General features: G+C 49.4%; 1 protein-coding gene across 3 annotated transcripts in view; it reads left to right on the top strand.

Annotated features, from left to right (window-relative positions):
- TMEM59L (transmembrane protein 59 like) overlaps window positions 1-17,452 on the top strand; it is a 40,170-nt gene extending 22,718 nt beyond the window's left edge. For 2 of the 3 annotated variants that reach the window (XM_081846350.1, XM_081846348.1), the window contains exons 2-8: window positions 4,661-4,766; window positions 5,278-5,372; window positions 8,089-8,235; window positions 9,995-10,103; window positions 11,121-11,229; window positions 12,758-12,956; window positions 15,555-17,452. In XM_081846350.1, coding sequence (XP_081702476.1) covers window positions 4,661-4,766; window positions 5,278-5,372; window positions 8,089-8,235; window positions 9,995-10,103; window positions 11,121-11,229; window positions 12,758-12,956; window positions 15,555-15,713 — 924 coding nt within the window. In that variant the 3' untranslated portion in view covers window positions 15,714-17,452. The remainder of the gene's footprint in view (window positions 1-4,660; window positions 4,767-5,277; window positions 5,373-8,088; window positions 8,236-9,994; window positions 10,104-11,120; window positions 11,230-12,757; window positions 12,957-15,554) is intronic. The other variant, XM_081846349.1, reaches the window with a different exon arrangement.
- The last annotated feature ends 883 nt before the right edge of the window (window positions 17,453-18,335 follow it).

Genomic DNA, 18,335 nt, shown 5'->3' with positions numbered 1-18,335 from the left:
CCCCGTGGTTCCAATGGGTCTACTCGGAGTCGGGGATGGCGTTGCAGGCAAGCCATTCAGAGAAATGGCACCGCCGGACGCGCACGCCTCAAACGCGCAAGATCCGTGCACGGCTAAAAGTGAATATTGTATTTAAAAGCAGCAAAAAGATCTGCTCCTTCAGCACCCGAGATGTGCGCGCGATTAAAAGCGATTCTATTTAAAAGCAGGCGTAGATTTTGCCCCTTTGAGCACCCGAAATTCGTGCGCCATTAAAAGCGATCGCATTGAAAAGCAGGGGTAGATTTGCTCCTCGAAGCAACCCAAGATTCGTGCTCAGTTAAAAGCGATTATTGTATTTAAAAGCAGGAATAAATTTGGTCTTTTAGCCTCTAGGGTTTCTGCTCTTTCCAAGGTGGCCTTTTCTTCCAGGGTCTTGTTTTCGGTTAAAACGCACAGAGAAATATCCGAGGAGAATCAAAAATAACGCAGATAAATAGCCTTTGATGCCTGTCTCTCTCTCCCCCCCCCACTCCTCGTGGCCCCCGAAACTGGGAAGAATACAAGCATCCATCTTTTCCAGGCTGGAAGGAAAGAGAGACGGAAAAGGTTTAAGGGAAGAAAAAAAACAGGAGGGGGAATAATTTTTAAATAAAAATGAAATATGCCATTTTAAAATGATCCGTTTTGATTTGGGGGGGCATATCTGGTGTATTGCTTTATTTAGGTGCAAGGTCCTTTAATTTATTTATTTTTTCTGCATGTGGGATCTGCTTTCTGCAGGTACCAATCCATCACTGCCCCCTCCCGCTCGTCCTTCGGCAGAAAACCGCTTTGGATAAAGAAGCCTCGCTCTGATTTTTATTTTTGTCTATAGCCCCCCCCCCAAGCTAAAATCCGCCCATCTCTCTTTCGCAGACACGCAACCTATACTTGTTTCCAATTTTTGTGGGGCTCTCGGCCTCTGCCTTTGGGGGCTCAAATACTCAGAGTAGACCCACTGGAACAAAAGGAGACGACTTGTGTGCCGTTCCGTTAATGGGTCCGCGCTGCGTAGCATTTAGCTGCAGACAACCCGAACTGTGCAGGGGATTTCATCTCCCAAAACATCTTTTGTTCTTCTGCATTCCATTTTTATTTGGAGAGGGGCATAAGCCGTGTTTGCGACATACACAATTAATTTTGTGCAGTGCTTCAAAAGGAGTAGGGGATGCACTGAGAGAAGGGGACGCGATTAAAATAAACAGGCCGATGATGAAAGCTATGCTATGATTATTTTAAAATCCTTAAATTCTTTAAGGCATTTAAAATTTCTTGGCCCATTTAAATACGGCCTCTGGTTTGGAGGTCAGTGTGGAGGATTGGTGTGTGTGTGTGTGTGTGTGTGTGTGCCCCTGCTGCTGGCAATTTCCCGATAGACTGTTCCTGGCCATGGAGGTTCTGTGCAGCCGCCCCCCTCTCCCCTTGGTGCTGATCCGGAGCCAACGGAGGGGCGTGAATTGTGTTGCAGAATTGGGTCAAAGAGGCTGCTCTCATGCTCTTCCTGTCAGTCAAATGTTCCTGGGACGATCGCAAAGGTGATGCAGCGAAGACTTTTTAAACCCTCCCTCTGATCCCACAAGAAGGCGAATTAAAAATAACAACAATATTTCTCTCTCTCTCCCCGTCAGATTAATTTTAAAAATGTCCTCTTTAGGCTTGCTTTTATTTCATTTTTCTGTTTTCAAACTGAATTTTCTATTCATTAAAGAAGACTTCGGCCGGTTTCCCAACCTGCTGTCGAAAGGCATCTATTTATCTGTTTCGTAAAATCTTTGCACCGCTGGATTGTAAAAAGGAAGGCAAACGGGAAAAACCTCAGGGCAGTTTGCAAACACCCCCCCCCCCAAAACCTCAAAGTTAGTGCAGAGATGGACAGTACGCTTAGGTTAACAAGGGAGGGTAGATTTGGGTTGAACATTAAGGTAAAAGTAAAGGGACCCCTGACCATTTGGTCCAGTCGTGGCCGACTCTGGGGTTGCGGCGCTCATCTCGCTTTACTGGCCGAGGGAGCCGGCGTACAGCTTCCGGGTCATGTGGCCAGCAGGACTAAGCCGCTTCTGGCGAACCAGAGCAGCGCACGGAAACGCTGTTTACCTTCCCGCTGGAGCGGTACCTATTTATCTACTTGCACTTTGACGTGCTTTCGAACTGCTAGGTGGGCAGGAGCAGGGACCGAGCAACGGGAGCTCATGCTGTCATTGCGGGGATTCGAACCACCGTTCTTCTGATTGGCAAGTCCTAGGCTCTGTGGTTTAACCCACAGCGCCACCCCCGTCCCTGGGTTGAACATTAGGTAAGAGCAATTTGACAAGCGAGACATTAACCAGGAGGGGTACCTGAGTTTTTGTATCTCAGGGTTGCCTGCATTAAGCGATGTGCATGGATATAAAATATATATATTTTTATTTACTTATGTTATTTATATGCAAGCATTTGGCGCTGTGAGTTAAACCACAGAGCCTAGGACTTGCTGATCAGAAGGTCGGCGGTTCGAATCCCCGCAATGACAGCATGAGCTCCCGTTGCTCTGTCCCTGCTCCTGCCAACCCAGCAGTTCGAAAGCACATCAAAGTGCAAGTAGATAAATAGGTCCCACTCCGGCGGGAAGGGATATGGCGTTTCCGTGCGCTGCTCTGGTTCGCCAGAAGCGGCTTAGTCCTGCTGGCCGCATGACCCGGAAGCTGTACGCCAGCTCCCTCGGCCAATAAAGCGAGATGAGCGCCGCAACCCCAGAGTCGGTCATGACTGGACCTAATGGTCAGGGTCCCTTTACCTTTACCTTAAATCTGTCCCTATTGAAATAAATTAAATAAATTGTCCAGTTGCACCTTAGAGACTAACTAAGCTTTTGTGTGCATGGACACTTCTTCAGATAGCCTGAAACAGAAGACACCAGACCCTTAGATAGATAGATAATAGATGATAGATGGATAGATAGATAGATAGATAGATAGATAGATAGATAGATGATAGATAGATAGATAGATGATAGATTATAGATAGATGATGATGATAGATAGATAGATGATAGATAGATAGATAGATATAGATAGATAAAATGTAACGAAATCTACAATAAAAAAAGGAATATACAACGGGATAGACAGGAAGTCCAAAGTGTTGGTACATATATGATTTTGGAATAGTGTTTTGTCCTTGCTTCTTTTCTTTAGGTCTATAAACTTTGTATACATGCTGAAAATTATATTATAATAAGCCTTGTGATGCAATATGATAATGTTTACCGATGTAACATAAGAACATTAATAAATAAATAAAACTCATATAAAACTCTTGAGTCGTGCTCAGGAGAAAACGAGTTTGCTCCCTCTCCCCTGTGACAGCCCTTCAGATATTTGGAATAAGGCTCTCCTATCTCCTCTTCTCCAGGTTAAACATACCCCGCTCCTTCAACCGTTCCTCATCAGGTTCGGTTTCCAGACTCTTTGACCATCTTGGTCACCCCAAGAATATCCTTGTCGATACCCTTCTTAAATTGTGCTTCCCAGAACACAGGACTCCCAAGTTGGTTCTGACCCAGGCAGAACAGATTACCTGACCGGGACACTAGATTTTCTGCGGCGTTTTCCAACTTTTAAACATCGGCTGAAAACGTTTCCGACCAGGCGATTAAGAACAGTTCCTTCCAAAACAGTTCATCGCCACCCATTTTTCAACGAATGGTTTTTATTGCCCTTAGCAGCAAACATATATACAAGAGAGACAGGGGCCTTGAAAATATTTCATTTGATATTTTAAAAATATATCTCAGCCACGCACCCGTACAACGCCCCTTGCAGGTAGACACATATATTGTCAGGCTTTCCCCGTATTCTAGGCTCCGGTTGGCGGGGGCCGAACGAACATCTCCCCGCTCAAAACTACCTTTTTCGTTTTCCTGCTCTCCGCCTGCATAGCCCTAAACCTCTGGCTCCTGTCCTTTGGTCACGCCTAGACGTGACCAAGAGACCGAACGTCGGGACCGGGCTTTGTATAGGGTGAAATCGAAGGAAATGGGACCGGGAGGGAACTATGATTCTGTGACAGCGGCGGGACATTGTTGTTGTTGTTGTTGAGTCGTTTAGTGGTGTCCGCCTCTTCGTGACCCCCTGGACCAGAGCACGCCAGGCCCTCCTGTCTTCCACTGCCTCCCGCAGTTTAGTCAAACTCATGCTGGTAGCTTCGAGAACACTGTCCCACCATCTCGTCCTCCGTCGTCCCTTTCTCCTTGTGCCCTCCATCTTTCCCAACATCAGGGTCTTTTCCAGGGAGTCTTCTCTTCTCCTGAGGTGGCCAAAGTCTTGGAGCCTCAGCTTCAGGATCTGTCCTTCCAGTGAGCACTCAGGGCTGATTTCCTTCAGAATGGAGAGGTTTGATCTTCCTGCAGTCCATGGGACTCTCAAGAGTCTCCTCCAGCACCAGAATTCAAAAGCATCCATTCTTCGGCGATCAGCCTTCTTGATGGTCCAGCTCTCACTTCCATACATCACTCCTGGGAAAACCAGAGCTTGAACTATACGGACCTTTGTTGGCAAGGTGATGTCTCTGCTTTTTAAGATGTTGTCATTGTGCTGGACATGCACAATCCTTTAATTTCTCTCTCCACTCTTCGCTCCCCCACAAAAATATTTTTTTCCAGGATGCCGTCCTCAGCGCCTGCTACCGGGGCTGCCGGCTGTTTTCCATCTGTCATTTTGTGGACGCCACAGCCGATCTGAACGCAACGAGAGTCGAGTGCGAATCGGGTGAGCCCGCGCCCCTCCTCTTTACAAACAACACCCCCCCGCCCCCCGTCCAAACCTCGCTCGGTTACATTATCCAGAACTTCCTTTCTACTTAAACGGCTGTCATCTCCCCACTGCCTATATTCTGCAACCGATTCCCACAGACAGCCGAGCGGAGGGGAAGGATAATGGAAAATTGCAGGTGGGGACAGGCACGAAAAAAGGGGGGGAATCCCTCCCCTCGTAGGGTGTGATTAACTCTGCAATAGACTCTGTCTTTTTGAAGGCAGTAAAGTCTTTCGGTTGGGAGGTAGCAAAACCAGAGCAGGGACTCGTTCAGGGAGTCGAGGTGTACCCTCCTTTTGGAGGCAGGTTGTTCCTGCTGGGAGATTCCCCCCAAACTCGCGGCCAAGTGCAGAGATGCGACAGTATGCCTCGCCCCATCGGAAAGAGCGCAGACTCACGCAGAGACGCGGCGGGTAACCTCTCTTTCCCCCCAATCTCTTCCTCCCCACCCACCTCAAAAATTTAGCCTGTATGGAAGCTTACGCTGGCGGCGATGAACAGTTCGGCTGTGTGACGGGATGCAGGACTCAGCTGCCGGAGACAGACAGCCGGGGAGAGAAGGTAATTTTTCTCCTAAACCAGCGCTGGATTTACGTATAAACTAAACAAGCTGTTGCTTAGGGCCCCACTCTCTTGGGGGCCCCAAAAAAATTAAAGGGGGAAAAACTGGATGTGCATTTCCAAAATATAAGATAAAAAACAAAATAAAACCTACATACAGCAACAGTGTTTTGAGTTGTGTAGGCTCCTATGGTGTAAGTCAGTGGTGTTTGGGGACTATAATTCCCATCACCCCTGACCACTGGTCCTGTTAGCTAGGGATGATGGGAGTTGTAGTCCCAAAACAGCTGGAGGGCCACGTTTGGCCATCACAGATGTAAGTCATGGGCCCCACCTGCTCCCTAAGATATCCCTGGTTTGCTCCTTTCTATATATAGGGTGACGCAGGTGGCGCTGTGGGTTAAACCACAGAGCCTAGAACTTGCCAATCAGAAGGTTGGCGGTTTGAATCCCCGCAATGACGGGGTGAGCTCCCGTTGCTCGGTCCCTGCTCCTGCCAACCTAGCACTTTGAAGGCACCTCAAAGTGCAAGTAGATAAATAGGTACCGCTCCAGCGGGAAGGTAAACTGTGCGCTGCTCTGGTTCACCAGAAGCGGCTTAGTCCTGCTGGCCGCATGACCTGGAAGCTGTACGCCGGCTCCCTCGGCCAGTGGAGCGAGATGAGCACTGCAACCCCAGAGTCGGCCACGACTGGACCTAATGGTCAGGGGTCCCTTTACCTTTATATATAGGGTGCCTACATTCTGCATGGACTGGTTGCATGAGAACATGTGCAAATGGCTTGAGATACCTATTAGGTCCATAAATTGCCATATGGCATATATTCAACACAAAAAACAGCGACAATTTGTTGTTGACAAAGGACGGCTGGACATATAAAGGGCCCCATTACCTTCAGTAGCTGAGGGCCTCATCAAACCTAAGCCCTGTCCTAAGCCTTTTTCTAACAACGAATGTGCAGAGACCCTGCATAATTTGCAGATAAATTGTAAACAGATAAGAACTGCTATTGCAGTTTTATAAGAGTATATATTTAAAGCAGATGAATAAATGAGCAAATTAAGTTAATTGGGACACGCAGAAGATGTTAAAAATAAGGAACGGCAGAAAGAGGGGGGAAGGAAGTCAAGTTTCGAAATGTTGAAATGATTTCAAAATCGGTGAAATGTATAAATTTGAAAAGCATAAATAAACTTAAATCAGATAAATAAATTAAACCGCAAACAAGCCTAAAAGGGGTGCTGGAATCCCAAACCTCTCTCTTCGAAAACACGGCGTCCCGATTACTACTAAACTGGCAAATGTGTGGGTTTGGTGTCAAAATCTCAGCCTAGAGGGATGGCGTCGCTGCTTTTGCCAGTTTTGTGAGACCGATCAAAGTGTCAGGGGGGAAATCTATGTGTGTTGGGGGATTAGAGAGCCATTCTTTAGGCTTAAAAACAGCTTAGGAGGCTGGCGCCTCCAGACATTTCCTCCAAAGCCAAGCCGTGGGCAGAAAACGTCCTGTGCCCAAATAACTCATCCTGCCACCTGTTTCTGCGGGCAGAATGTGCGACTGCAAATGTGTGTCGGCGCAGGCTTTTGGATCACAACTTGGGCTGCAGGGATTGCCTTTCTGAATCCTGGCAAGAGAAAAGTACTGTTATCGGGGGAGAGGGGGCGGGCAAGTGTGGGGGACTCCCTGGTCCTGAATGGGGTGACTGTGCCCCCAAAGGACCAGGTGCTCAGCCTGGGGGTCATTTTGGACTCATCGCTGTCCATAGAGGCGCAGGTCAATTCTGTGTCCAGGGCAGCTCCATCTGGTACGCAGGATGAGACCCTCCCTGCCCACAGACTGTCTGGCCAGAGTGGTGCATGCTCTGGTTATCTCCCGCTTGGACTACTGCAATGCGCTCTACGTGGGACTACCTTCGAAGGTGACCCGGAAACTACAACTAATCCAGAATGCGGCAGCTAGACTGGGGACTGGGAGCGGCCGCCGAGACCACATAACACCGGTCCTGAAAGACCTTCATTGGCTCACAGGACGTTTCCGAGCACAATTCAAAGTGTTGGTGCTGACTTTTCAAGCCCTAAACGGCCCAAGTATACCTGAAGGAGCGTCTCCACCCCCATCGTCCAGCCCGGACACGGAGGTCCAGCTCCGAGGGCCTTCTGGCGGTTCCCTCCCTGCGAGAAGTGAGGTTGCAGGAAACCAGGCAGAGGGCCTTCTCGGTGGTGGCGCCCGCCCTGTGGAACGCCCTCCCGTCAGATGTCAAGGAAATAAACAACTATCTGACTTTTAGAAGACATCTGGAGACAGCCCTGTTTAGGGAAGCTTTTAGTGTTTGATGTTCTGTTGTGCTTTTAATAGTCTGCTGGGAGCTGTCCAGAGTGGCTGGGGAAACCCAGCCAGGTGGGCGGGGTATAAATAAAATTATTACTATTATTATTATTATTATTATTATTATTATTAACCTTGCAGATAGGTGAGGGGGTTGAGGACAGTCCCACCCATAAGGACCCTCTCACTTAGTTGCAGTTCTTGCAACCTGGCTGGTTCTTTCGCGGTGAGGACACTGATGGTCTTAACACCTATAACTGAACGAATGAATCAATCTTATTTCCCCATATACTCGGTCTGGGCAAGGCATCATCTCCATTGCGCACCTGTAAGAAACCTACCTTTCAGGGTTTGGGGAGTTTTCAGATTGGCTCATGCCTATCTTCACACAGGTCCTGGACCCAAAGCCCGCCTCGTTCTCCGTCTTCGACCTGGTCTCCAGCTTCTGCAATGATATTGTCAGCTCGGCGCAGAGTTTCATTTCCTCCACGTGGACCTTCTACCTTCAGGCTGACGACGGGAAAGTTGTCGTTTTTCAGGTGGGTGTTGCTGGCAGGGTTGGGGGGCGGGTGGGAAAACCAGGGAGCGGTCGGGGGGGAGAGACTTGAGCAAAACAGAGGACGGGTTCTTTATTATTATTATTTTTCACAAAGTGATGCTGTTGTTGTTGAGTCGTTTAGTCATGCCCGCCTCTTCGTGACCCCCTGGACCAGAGCATGCCAGGCACTCCTGTCTTCCACTGCCTCCTGCAGTTTGGTTAAATTCATATTTGAGAACACTGTCCCACCATCTCGTCCTCCGTCGTCCCCTTCTCCTTGCGCCCTCCATCTTTACCAACATCAGGGTCTTTTCCAGGGAGTCTTCTCTTCTCATGAGGTGGCCAAAGTCTTGGAGCCTCAGCTTCAGGATCTGTCCTTCCAGTGAGCACTCAGGGCTGATTTCCTTCAGAATGGAGAGGTTTGATCTTCTTGCAGTCCATGGGACTCTCAAGAGTCTCCTCCAGCACCAGAATTCAAAAGCATCCATTCTTCGGCGATCGACCTTCTTTATGGTCCAGCTCTCACTTCCATACATCACTACTGGGGAAACCAGAGCTTTAACTATACGGACCTTTGTCGGCAAGCTGGTGTCTCTGCTTTTTAAGATGCTGTCTAGGTTTGTCATTGCTCTTCTCCCAAGATTATCACAAAGTGATAATCATGCATAAATAAGAATTGAAATGGCACCCACAAGACCATTCCGTTGTAACTATCCATTCCCCCGAAATTTCAACACCTCTTGCGATGGCTTGACCCCTTTTCCGTTTTAACAGTACTAATTCTACAGACACCTTCCGTATCTCCTCATAAAATCATTTCTCCTGGAGTAAATAGACGAACTATTTGAAAAGCGATTGTAATGAACAGATTACGCTAGTAGGACTGCAAGAAGTTCTGTAAGGGGGGCTATTTGAAACATTGCAAGAAAGACTATGAGGAGAATTATTAGTTAATGATAATTAAGAGCAACAGAGAAATTGAGAAATTCAGAATAAGCGATAAAGAATGGGAAATCATAAGAGGTGTTGACGGAAGTCTAAAATATTGTATAAGATAAGAAGCTATATGATTGTTGGAAATACGTTTAAGAAACTAGTAAAAATTTATTTGTTGTTGTTGTTGTTGTTGTTGAGTCGTTTAGTCGTATCCGCCTCTTCGTGACCCCCTGGACCAGAGCACGCCAGGCACTCCTGTCTTCCACTGCCTCCCGCAGTTTGGTCAAACTCATGCCGGTAGCTTCGAGAACACTGTCCCACCATCTTGTCCACTGTCGTCCCCTTCTCCTTGTGCCCCCCATCTTCTCCAACATCAGGGTCTTTTCCAGGGAGTCTTCTCTTCTCATGAGGTGGCCAAAGTCTTGGAGCCTCAGCTTCAGGATCTGTCCTTCCAGTGAGCACTCAGGGCTGATTTCCTTCAGAATGGAGAGGTTTGATCTTCTTGCAGCCCATGGGACTCTCAAGAGTCTCCTCCAGCACCAGAATTCAAGAGCATCCATTCTTTGGCAATCAGCCTTCTTTATGGTCCAGCTCTCACTTCCATACATCACGGCTGGGAAAAGTATAAATGTATATATATATATAAAAACAAAAATCATTTCTCCTGCGTATTCCCAGTCTTAGGAGGCAAACAGCAATGTACGGAAAACACGCTCTGCAGAAGCGATCCCTGTGCATTTCGAAGGTTTCATATGTATCCAGATGCCTCTAGGGGCCCCGGCCAATTCTGCAATTCTAAAGACTGTCCTTCTTTTTGTCCTCAGTCTCAACCAGAGATCGAGTATCCGGTTCCAGAGGTCCAGGCGCCTAAATCGGAGGTTTTGGAGAAGGCATGGGCTCCATCGACCTCCAACACTTTGAAGCCCCACACAGGTAAAAGAGAATATTGATTTTGCTAGTATTATTAATAGCCTCTCCTGGTCTGCCCCACAGAGGACCTTAAGGTCCATGGATAATCATAGTTTAGAGGTCCCAGGCCCTAAGGAAGCCAGGGCCTTCTCAGTGATGGCTCCGACCTGGTGCAATGCTCTGTCCCACGAGACCAGAGCCCTGCAGGATTTAACCTCCTTCCGCAGGGCCTGTAAGACAGAGCTATTCCGCCTGGCTTTCAATTTGAACTTAGCCTGATCCTTCCCTCCCCTCCTCTTTTTATGAAGATTTCCCGCCCTGGGATCCCACAGCTAACTCTCCCCTGGTCTCCTCGCTGGTAGGACTAATTTAGCCAGCTAGCCCTGGTGATCATCTAATGTCTATTGGATGGATTCCCCCCCCCCCCCCCGAATTGATTTTTGAATTCTGGATTTATTCTTAGTCACGTTTTATATCGTATTTCATGCTGGTTTTTGTTGCATTAAGTGTTTTAAATTTGTTGTTGGCTGCCCTGAGCCCGGTTTTTTGAACCGGGAAGGGCGGGGTATAAAGAAAAACGTATTTATTTGTTATTATTTAATCGCCTGCCCTTCAAGCCCAAGGTCCCAGGGCGGGATGCAACGCTTAAAAGGCAAGACGGAAAGCAGTTTTAAACAACTCACGATCACAGAAATATGGCACGTGCTGAAAAGACGCATGTCATGTGTCAGAAGGATGCTCGATGCATCTCTGTGGAGAAGGGGCTCTGCAGTTTAGGGGTCGCAGTGATTTATCGCATGGCAATTTCCATCAGCTGGAGCCTTCGGATGACGGCACGCCTGCTTGGAAACGATTTTTAACATCCTTGCAAAACCCAGGACGCCGGGGGAATTCGGGGACACTGCAAAACCGCTCCTGGGTTTATTGCAAACTTTCTGAGTTGGCGTCGGTGGTTTGCATTATTTTCCCGGCGCCCTCCACTTATGGGTCTCCTTTTCTGCCCCCTATTCCCCTCCCCGCACGCTTTCCTCACCCCTTCAGGCCTTCGGGAGAAACCCCCCGTGGAGGAGCCGAAAGCCAGAGCGAAATCGTCGCCCCCGACAGAGACCCAGGCGCCCCCAGAACATGACTTCCTGGGCTGCATGTCCAAGTAAAGAAATGGGGTGGGGAGGCGATATTTGGGGTACAGGGAAGGGAATAGGGTGGGGAGTGGGATTGAGGATAAATGTGCAGACAGAGGCTGTCATGGGTCCAGGATACGTGGGGGGGAAAGGACGCCAATATCCACGAAATATTTTCGTATTTGATTTTTTGTTTGGAAAGTCAAGTTCCTACTCCTCATGGAGGCAAGGTCTGTGGCTGGCGCCTGAAGTTCTGCAAAGCGGTTGGGCGAAAAGGAGGTGTGTGGGGGGAAAACCTTCCCATCTTTGCCCCCCCCACTTTATCACCACCAGCAAACAACATAAACAAACCATAGGCACTAACTAACAACATAATCTACACATACTTTAATTCCCGACTCGCCTCATTGCGCTTTTTGCACCCTACCAGCTCCTGCCAGCCTAGCAGTTCGAAAGCACGTCAAAGTGCAAGTACATAAATAGGTACCGCTCCGGCGGGAAGGTAAACGGCGTTTCCGTGCGCTGCTCTGGTTCGCCAGAAGCGGCTTAGTCCTGCTGGCCACATGACCCGGAAGCTGTACGCCGGCTCCCTCGGCCAAGCAAGATGAGTGCCGCAACCCCAGAGTCGGCCACGACCTTTAGGGATGTGGGTGGCGCTGTGGGTTAAACCCCAGAGCCTAGGACTTGCTGATCAGAAGGTCGGCGGTTCGAATCCCCGCAATGACGGGGTGAGCTCCCGTTGCTCGGTCCCTGCTCTTGCCAACCTAGCAGTTCAAAAGCACATCAGAGTGCAAGTAGATAAATAGGTACCACTCTGGCGGGAAGGTAAGCGGCGTTTCCGTGCGCTGCTCTGGTTCGCCAGAAGCGGCTTAGTCCTGCTGGCCACGTGACCCAGAAGCTGTATGCCGGCTCCCTCGGCCAGTAAAGCGAGATGAGCCCCGCAACCCCATAGTCGGCCACGACTGGACCTAATGGTCAGGGGTCCCTTTACCTTTACCTTTATCCTATACGCACTTCATTATTATTATTCTTTCCCGCTACTTGTCAAAAGAAATTTTCATTTTTATAATTTCCTTACACTTCTAAATCTGTCAGGAGCATTGCACGGCCGCAATACTTTTTAAGATATTCTTTGAATATTATCCAATCTTTACTAACCTTCTGGTTTGATTTCCCTTATTCTCCCAGTCGTTTTCGCAAGTTCTAAATATTTGCTTGCCAATCATTTTTTTTCTTCTTTGTGGGAATTCTATCGCCTTCCCAATTTCCAGCTTTTAAAATCCTAGCCGCTGTTGTTGCCTACACAAAAAGGGTTCTTTTTCCGTATTTCATTGGAAATTGTATTGTAAGCAAACCTTTGAGGGGCGGGGCCAGAGGCGAGGAGGCGGGGCCAGCTGGGAAAGTGGGCGGGGCAGAGGGGCGGAGCTCCCACGGAATGGATGCTCACCTGGCCAGACTCACCTGTTCCCCTCTTCCACGTTGTTGACGGTCCTTTCCCCCCACCCTTTCCCCCCGCCGCCGCCGGCCCCCCTCCCCGTTTCCCTCTCCCCCCACCAGCCAGTTCGAAGCGTCCGCCCCCTCCATGGCCGGCCATAATCTCGTCGTCTCTCTCTGGCGGGGGGCCTCTGGGTGTTACAGACGTTCGGGGCTGCCGCGATGGATCTTGGCCGCTTGTCTCTTCCTCTCCATCATGGTGATGCTGTGGCTCAGTTGCGCGAGCTTGGTGACCGCTCCCGATCAGCACATCAAGTCACAGGTAAGTCTTGGGGGCACAGCCCCACATTGCATCCAGATTCTTCCCTAGGCACTCACAGCTGTCCATGGAGGCACAGGTCAATTCTGTGTCCAGGGCAGCTCCATCTGGTACACAGGATGAGACCCTCCCTGCCTGTGGACTGTCTGGCCAGAGTGGTGCATGCTCTGGTTATCTCCCGCTTGGACTACTGCAATGCGCTCTACATGGGGCTGCCTTTGAAGGTGACCCGGAAACTGCAATTAATCCAGAATGCGGCAGCCAGACTGGGGACTGGGAGCGGCCGCCGAGACCACATAACACCAGTCCTGAGAGATTTGCATTGGCTCCCAGTATGTTTCCGAGCACAATTCAAAGTGTTGGTGCTGACCTTTAAAGCCCTAAATGGCCCAGTAGACCTGAAGGAGCGTCTCCACCCCCATCGTTCAGCCCGGACACCGGGGTCCAGCTCCGAGGGCCTTCTGCCAGTTCCCTCATTGCGAGAAGCGAGGTTACAGGAAACCAGGCAGAGGGCCTTCTCGGTAGTGGCGCCCGCCCTGGGGAACGCCCTCCCAGCAGATGTCAAGGCAATAAGATGTGAAGGCAGCCCGCTTTAGGGAAGTTTTTAATGTCTGACTCTGCATTGTTTTTAATATTCAGTTGGAAGCCACCCAGAGTGGCTGGGGAAACCCAGCCAGATGGGCGGGGTATATATAATAAATGATCATTATCATCATAATCATTATTATTAGGCAATGTTGCCCAATGGTTACTGTAGTATCAAACTAACGCCCGCGAGACCTGGATTTGAATCCCTCCCACTCCGCCATAAAGCTGACAGCCCCTCGACAACTTCAATCCTAAAAAAAGGTCATCAGCTTTGGTCGGCCCCTGCGGCCCTTCACTTCGTCCAGTCCGGCCCTCTAGGCAGAATAAGGCGATACACCAGGGCTGGCGAACTCTTCAAGAGACTGCGATCTAGTTTCAGAATTAAAAACTGCCAGTGATCTACCCCTGTTTTTGGGGGGTTCAGCTCAAGGTTTTTTAGGGAGGAGGTTATTATAGTATTAGACTAACGCCCACGCAACCCAGGTTCGAATCTCCGCCACAAAGCTCACCGGGTGATCTCACAGCCTCTCAGACTAACCTACCTCACAGGGTTGTTGTTGTTGAGGGGAGTGAACGAATTTTTTGGGGGAGAAGCTGCCTTGAGCCCCTTGGAGAGGTTTCTGAAAGTCAGAGCCGGAAGGCGGCGCAGGTTTTAAAAGAAAGGCCGGGATGCTTTAGCTGCTAGATGGCCCTTGCGGGGTCCCCCCTCCCAGCTCTGAACATGTGTCTCCAGCGTACAGCTCCCAGTAGGGTCTCTGAACAATCAATTTGGCAAATTGAACACTAAGACAATAATAATAATCATTGTAGCTGTCAACTTTCCCCTTTTCTTGCGAGGAATCCTATGCGGAATAAGGGAATTTCCCTTTAAAAAAGGGAAACGTTGACAGCTATGGTTGGGGGCAAAGGGGGAGATGGCAGCGAGCCTTTTCTCTTCTCCCATTTGCAATATTATATACACACACACACACACAGTGGTCCCTTGGTTCTCAAACTTAATCCGTTCTGGAACTCCGTTCCAAAACCAAAGCGTTCCAAAACCAAGGCTCGCTTTCCCATAGAAAGTCATGCAAAATGGATTGATCCGTTCCAGACTTTAGGACGCAGGTGGCACTGTGGTCTAAACCACGGAGCCTCTTGGGCTTGCCGATCGGAAGGTCGGCGGTTCGAATCCCCGCGATGACGGGGTGAGCTCCCGTTGCTCGGTCCCTGCTCCTGCCAACCTGGCAGTTCAGAAGGACGTCAAAGTGCAAGTAGATCAATAGGTACCGCTCCGGCGGGAAGGTAAACGGCGTTTCCGTGCGCTGCTCTGGTTCGCCAGAAGCGGATTAGTCCTGCTGGCCACATGACCCGGAAGCTGTATGCCGGCTCCCTCGGCCAGTAAAGCGAGATGAGCGCCGCAACCCCAGAGTCGGCCACAACTGGTCCTAATGGTCAGGGGTCCCTTTACCTTTACCTAGACCCCTAAAACAGCAATTGAACATGAATTTTGGTATCTAATGAGACCATTGATCCATAAAAATGAAAGCAATAAACAATGTACTGCAGTCACACACTCCAGTCATCAGTAGCTGAACTGGGTTCCACACGGTCACAAAAACAAAACAAAAAGAGCCACAAAAACAAAAACCCAAAATAAATAGCAAAAACAGACAGACCTCAGAGCAACACTCAAATCGGAAGCGTAACACTCAAAACAGAGCACGTTCGGCTTCTGAAAAAGGTTCGCAAACCGGAACACTTCCTTCCGGGTTTGTAGTGTTTGGGTTCCAAGTTGTTTGAGTCCCGAGGCGTTTGAGAACCAAGGGACCGCTGCAACGGTACTTTTTCAACGACCCAGCGGTGTGTGCATTTTATAAAATACGATAACTAAAACGAAATAATCATGGTTAAGAACCGGCCCTCAAGGTGAAGTTGGTTTTGCTCCGAGTCGAACTCCCCGTGGCGTTAGCAAAATGTTATTTTGAAGGAAAACAAACGGGCAAATCTTCTTTCTCTCCTCTTTCCCCTCAGCCCCTGAGCATCAACGGGGACAAAGAAAACCTGGAAGACTTGGATAGTTCCCTTCCATATTCCCTCCGGCCCGTAATCGCCGTCGCCATCTGCCCGGCGGAGAACGAGGAAGCAGCGCTCCTGCCCGTCAAAGTGGATTTAGACAAGACCGCCCTCTAAGAACGCCCCCTGCCCCATATTCCACCTTGAACCCCTCCACCACCAACCTCCCCTTGTACCCCCTCCAACACCCTAGATTTCCTTCTGTTTTCCATCAAGCCCTTCACCGCAACACCACCCTTTCCGACATCACCTGCTGTCTCGCCCAGGTTTCTTGAACTCGGTACCTTACTGGCAGAGGCGAAGGCAGGGCCCCCTATTTTTTAGCAGTGACGTCTTGCGGGTTGGGAAGGGGCAGGTGGTCGTGGTTTTCGAAAACCACCGCGTAGATTTGAAATCAACTCGCTGTTCTCTGGGGAGTAGGCAGAGTTTGGCCTGCTTCGGTCCTGGGTTCGAATCGATGTGTCTCTGACATGGGGGGCTAGCACACACATCCCTGCCTGGAACTCGCTGCGAGGCAGCGTAGACGATGCCGAACTCGGGAGGCGATTCGGCTCAGTATTAAGGCAGCGTCCCTGCTCGAGTTCGGAACAAGAGAGGACCAGAACCTCTCAGCGACTCATAGTCCAGGAGGTCCCGAGTTCAGGTCCCGACATCTCCCAACAAAGCCTGTGTGCGAACGTCCCCTTCATACCATTTGGAACCTGTGTCGTTTTTGGTGGTGCCCGGTTTTTGTTCCGTTTTGCACTGATGTCCGCCGGGGGGGGGTCCCCATCTCCTACGCCCCTCCCGGCACGCAACTCGTGACCCCCTGGCACTTAAGGGGGGGGGCCACACGCCAGCTTTGATCGCTTGTACATTTCACCTAATGCTTGTTTCTCTTGTACAGAGGTTTAACTTATTTCCTGCCTCCTTCGGTCTCTTTCTCCCGCCCTCGTCAGGTGGCCCTTGCCGTCCGTAACTTCTGAAGCGATGAGACTCTTTAAAAAAACACGTCCCAAAATATCAGGTGTGGAAGGCAGTCAGCCAGGGGGCGGATATATAATTTTGGGTCGTTTTGCTATCAGTTTCCATTCGAGCTTCTGCAACGGGTCACCCTGTGTGTAAAAAAAAGCTGAGCTGCCATTTGTACAATCTTCTCAACTGAATAAAGCTGTTTTCCCCCAAACCTCCCAGTCTCCTCCGCTCACCGCCGTCCATTTTTGGGGCATCGAAAAATAGCAAGACCCCAGTGGATCTGAGCTAAGCCCCCGCACCTGTCTATCTTAATCTTATATATCTCTTAATAAACCTTTTCATCTGTCCTGGAAGTGTTGCAAGAGGAATGGTTTGTTCTTAAGTTGTTTTCCCCCTGTTTGATAATGATAACAAAAATCAGGTTGGGGTCCAACGAAAGAAGTTGGGACACGTAATAATAAGGATAATAATTTAGTTATCTGTTACCCTGCCAGCCTGGCTGGCCTGCCCCAGCTCCTTTCTAATCCGAAAGGGGAAGTGCAGTTTTTGTTTGTTAGAAACAACCCACCAGCCCAAAGCTGTGGGGTATTTTTGGGGAGAGAGGATGGGGTATAGGGAACAACAGTATAGAGTATAGGGAACAACAGGATTTCTGTTGGGTCTTCAGCTCCAATCACTCCTAGCTAGAACAACCCGACGACGGAGGACGGTACCCCAGAAACATCTGAATTTCTAAAGGTTCCCCTTTATCTTCGGGGTAGGGCGCAGTCTTGCAAATACAAAGCTGCTGGCCCAAAGAAAATAACCTTGGTTGTCGAATTGCACAAATTCTACCGGACCGACGCACCCGTTTCAAACCTGCATATGTTTGCGTATGAATAAAGATGCTTTGGAAGAACGAAGCAGGCTCCCTGGTTTTTTAAAGCTGCCGGTCTGCAAATAGGCGCACAAATTCTGCTTGCTTTCCTCCTGACAACTGATGGGGAAAGCCAGAGCCCCCAAGCACAGGGTCGGGGAAAACATCGCTTCGTAGAGTTCACAGCTGTCTCTCTGGCCTCTTTGTGTGTGTGTGTGTATTGGGGGGGGAACGTTTGGTGGCAAGGAGACGGCTTCTCTCATGGCGCGGCGAACGGAAAGGAAGTTTCTCACTTCGGTTGGAGAAAGCCGCTGTTTTCGTCTGCCACCCTGCTGCAAAATGCAGGCAGCAGCTGCTGGCAGCCAGGGAGGCATGGAGGAAACGAGATCTTTTGGGCCAGCTGTGTCCAGCTGAATCTCAGCAGGTCAGCCCAGGACAACGCTCCTTTTTTGCTCTCCGGGCCTGGAAAGAGAGAGATAAAAAGTTTTATCTCTCTGTGGCCTGGAAAGAGAAGTTTTGCAGCAGAGCTTCGGAAGGCCTGCGTGGAGCCGTGTTAGAAAAATGTGTCGGTGATTAGGAACGCAGCATTCTAGGATAGGGGTGTTTTTGGAAACGAGAGCAGGGCAGAAGACTTAAATGTTCTGCAGATCAAAATGTTGATCTTTCCCTCCCACTATTCTAGGCTATGAGAGATTTGACTTTCTTGGGCTCCATGATCACTGCAGATGGTGACAGCAGCCACGAAATTAAAAGATGCCTGCTTCTTGGGAGGAAAGCAATGACAAACCTGGACAGCGTCTTAAAAAGCAGAGACATCACCTTGCCAACAAAGGTCCATATAGTTTGTATAGTTCAAGCTCTGGTTTTCCCAGTAGTGATGTATGGAAGTGAGAGCTGGACCATAAAGAAGGCTGATCGCCGAAGAATGG

The sequence above is a fragment of the Podarcis erhardii genome (genome assembly GCF_964252035.2).
Source record: "Podarcis erhardii genome assembly, chromosome: 18".
Classification (NCBI taxonomy): Eukaryota; Metazoa; Chordata; class Lepidosauria; order Squamata; family Lacertidae; genus Podarcis; species Podarcis erhardii.
The sequence above is the reverse complement of the archived record's forward strand: the minus strand, read 5'-3'. Positions and strand labels throughout refer to the sequence as shown.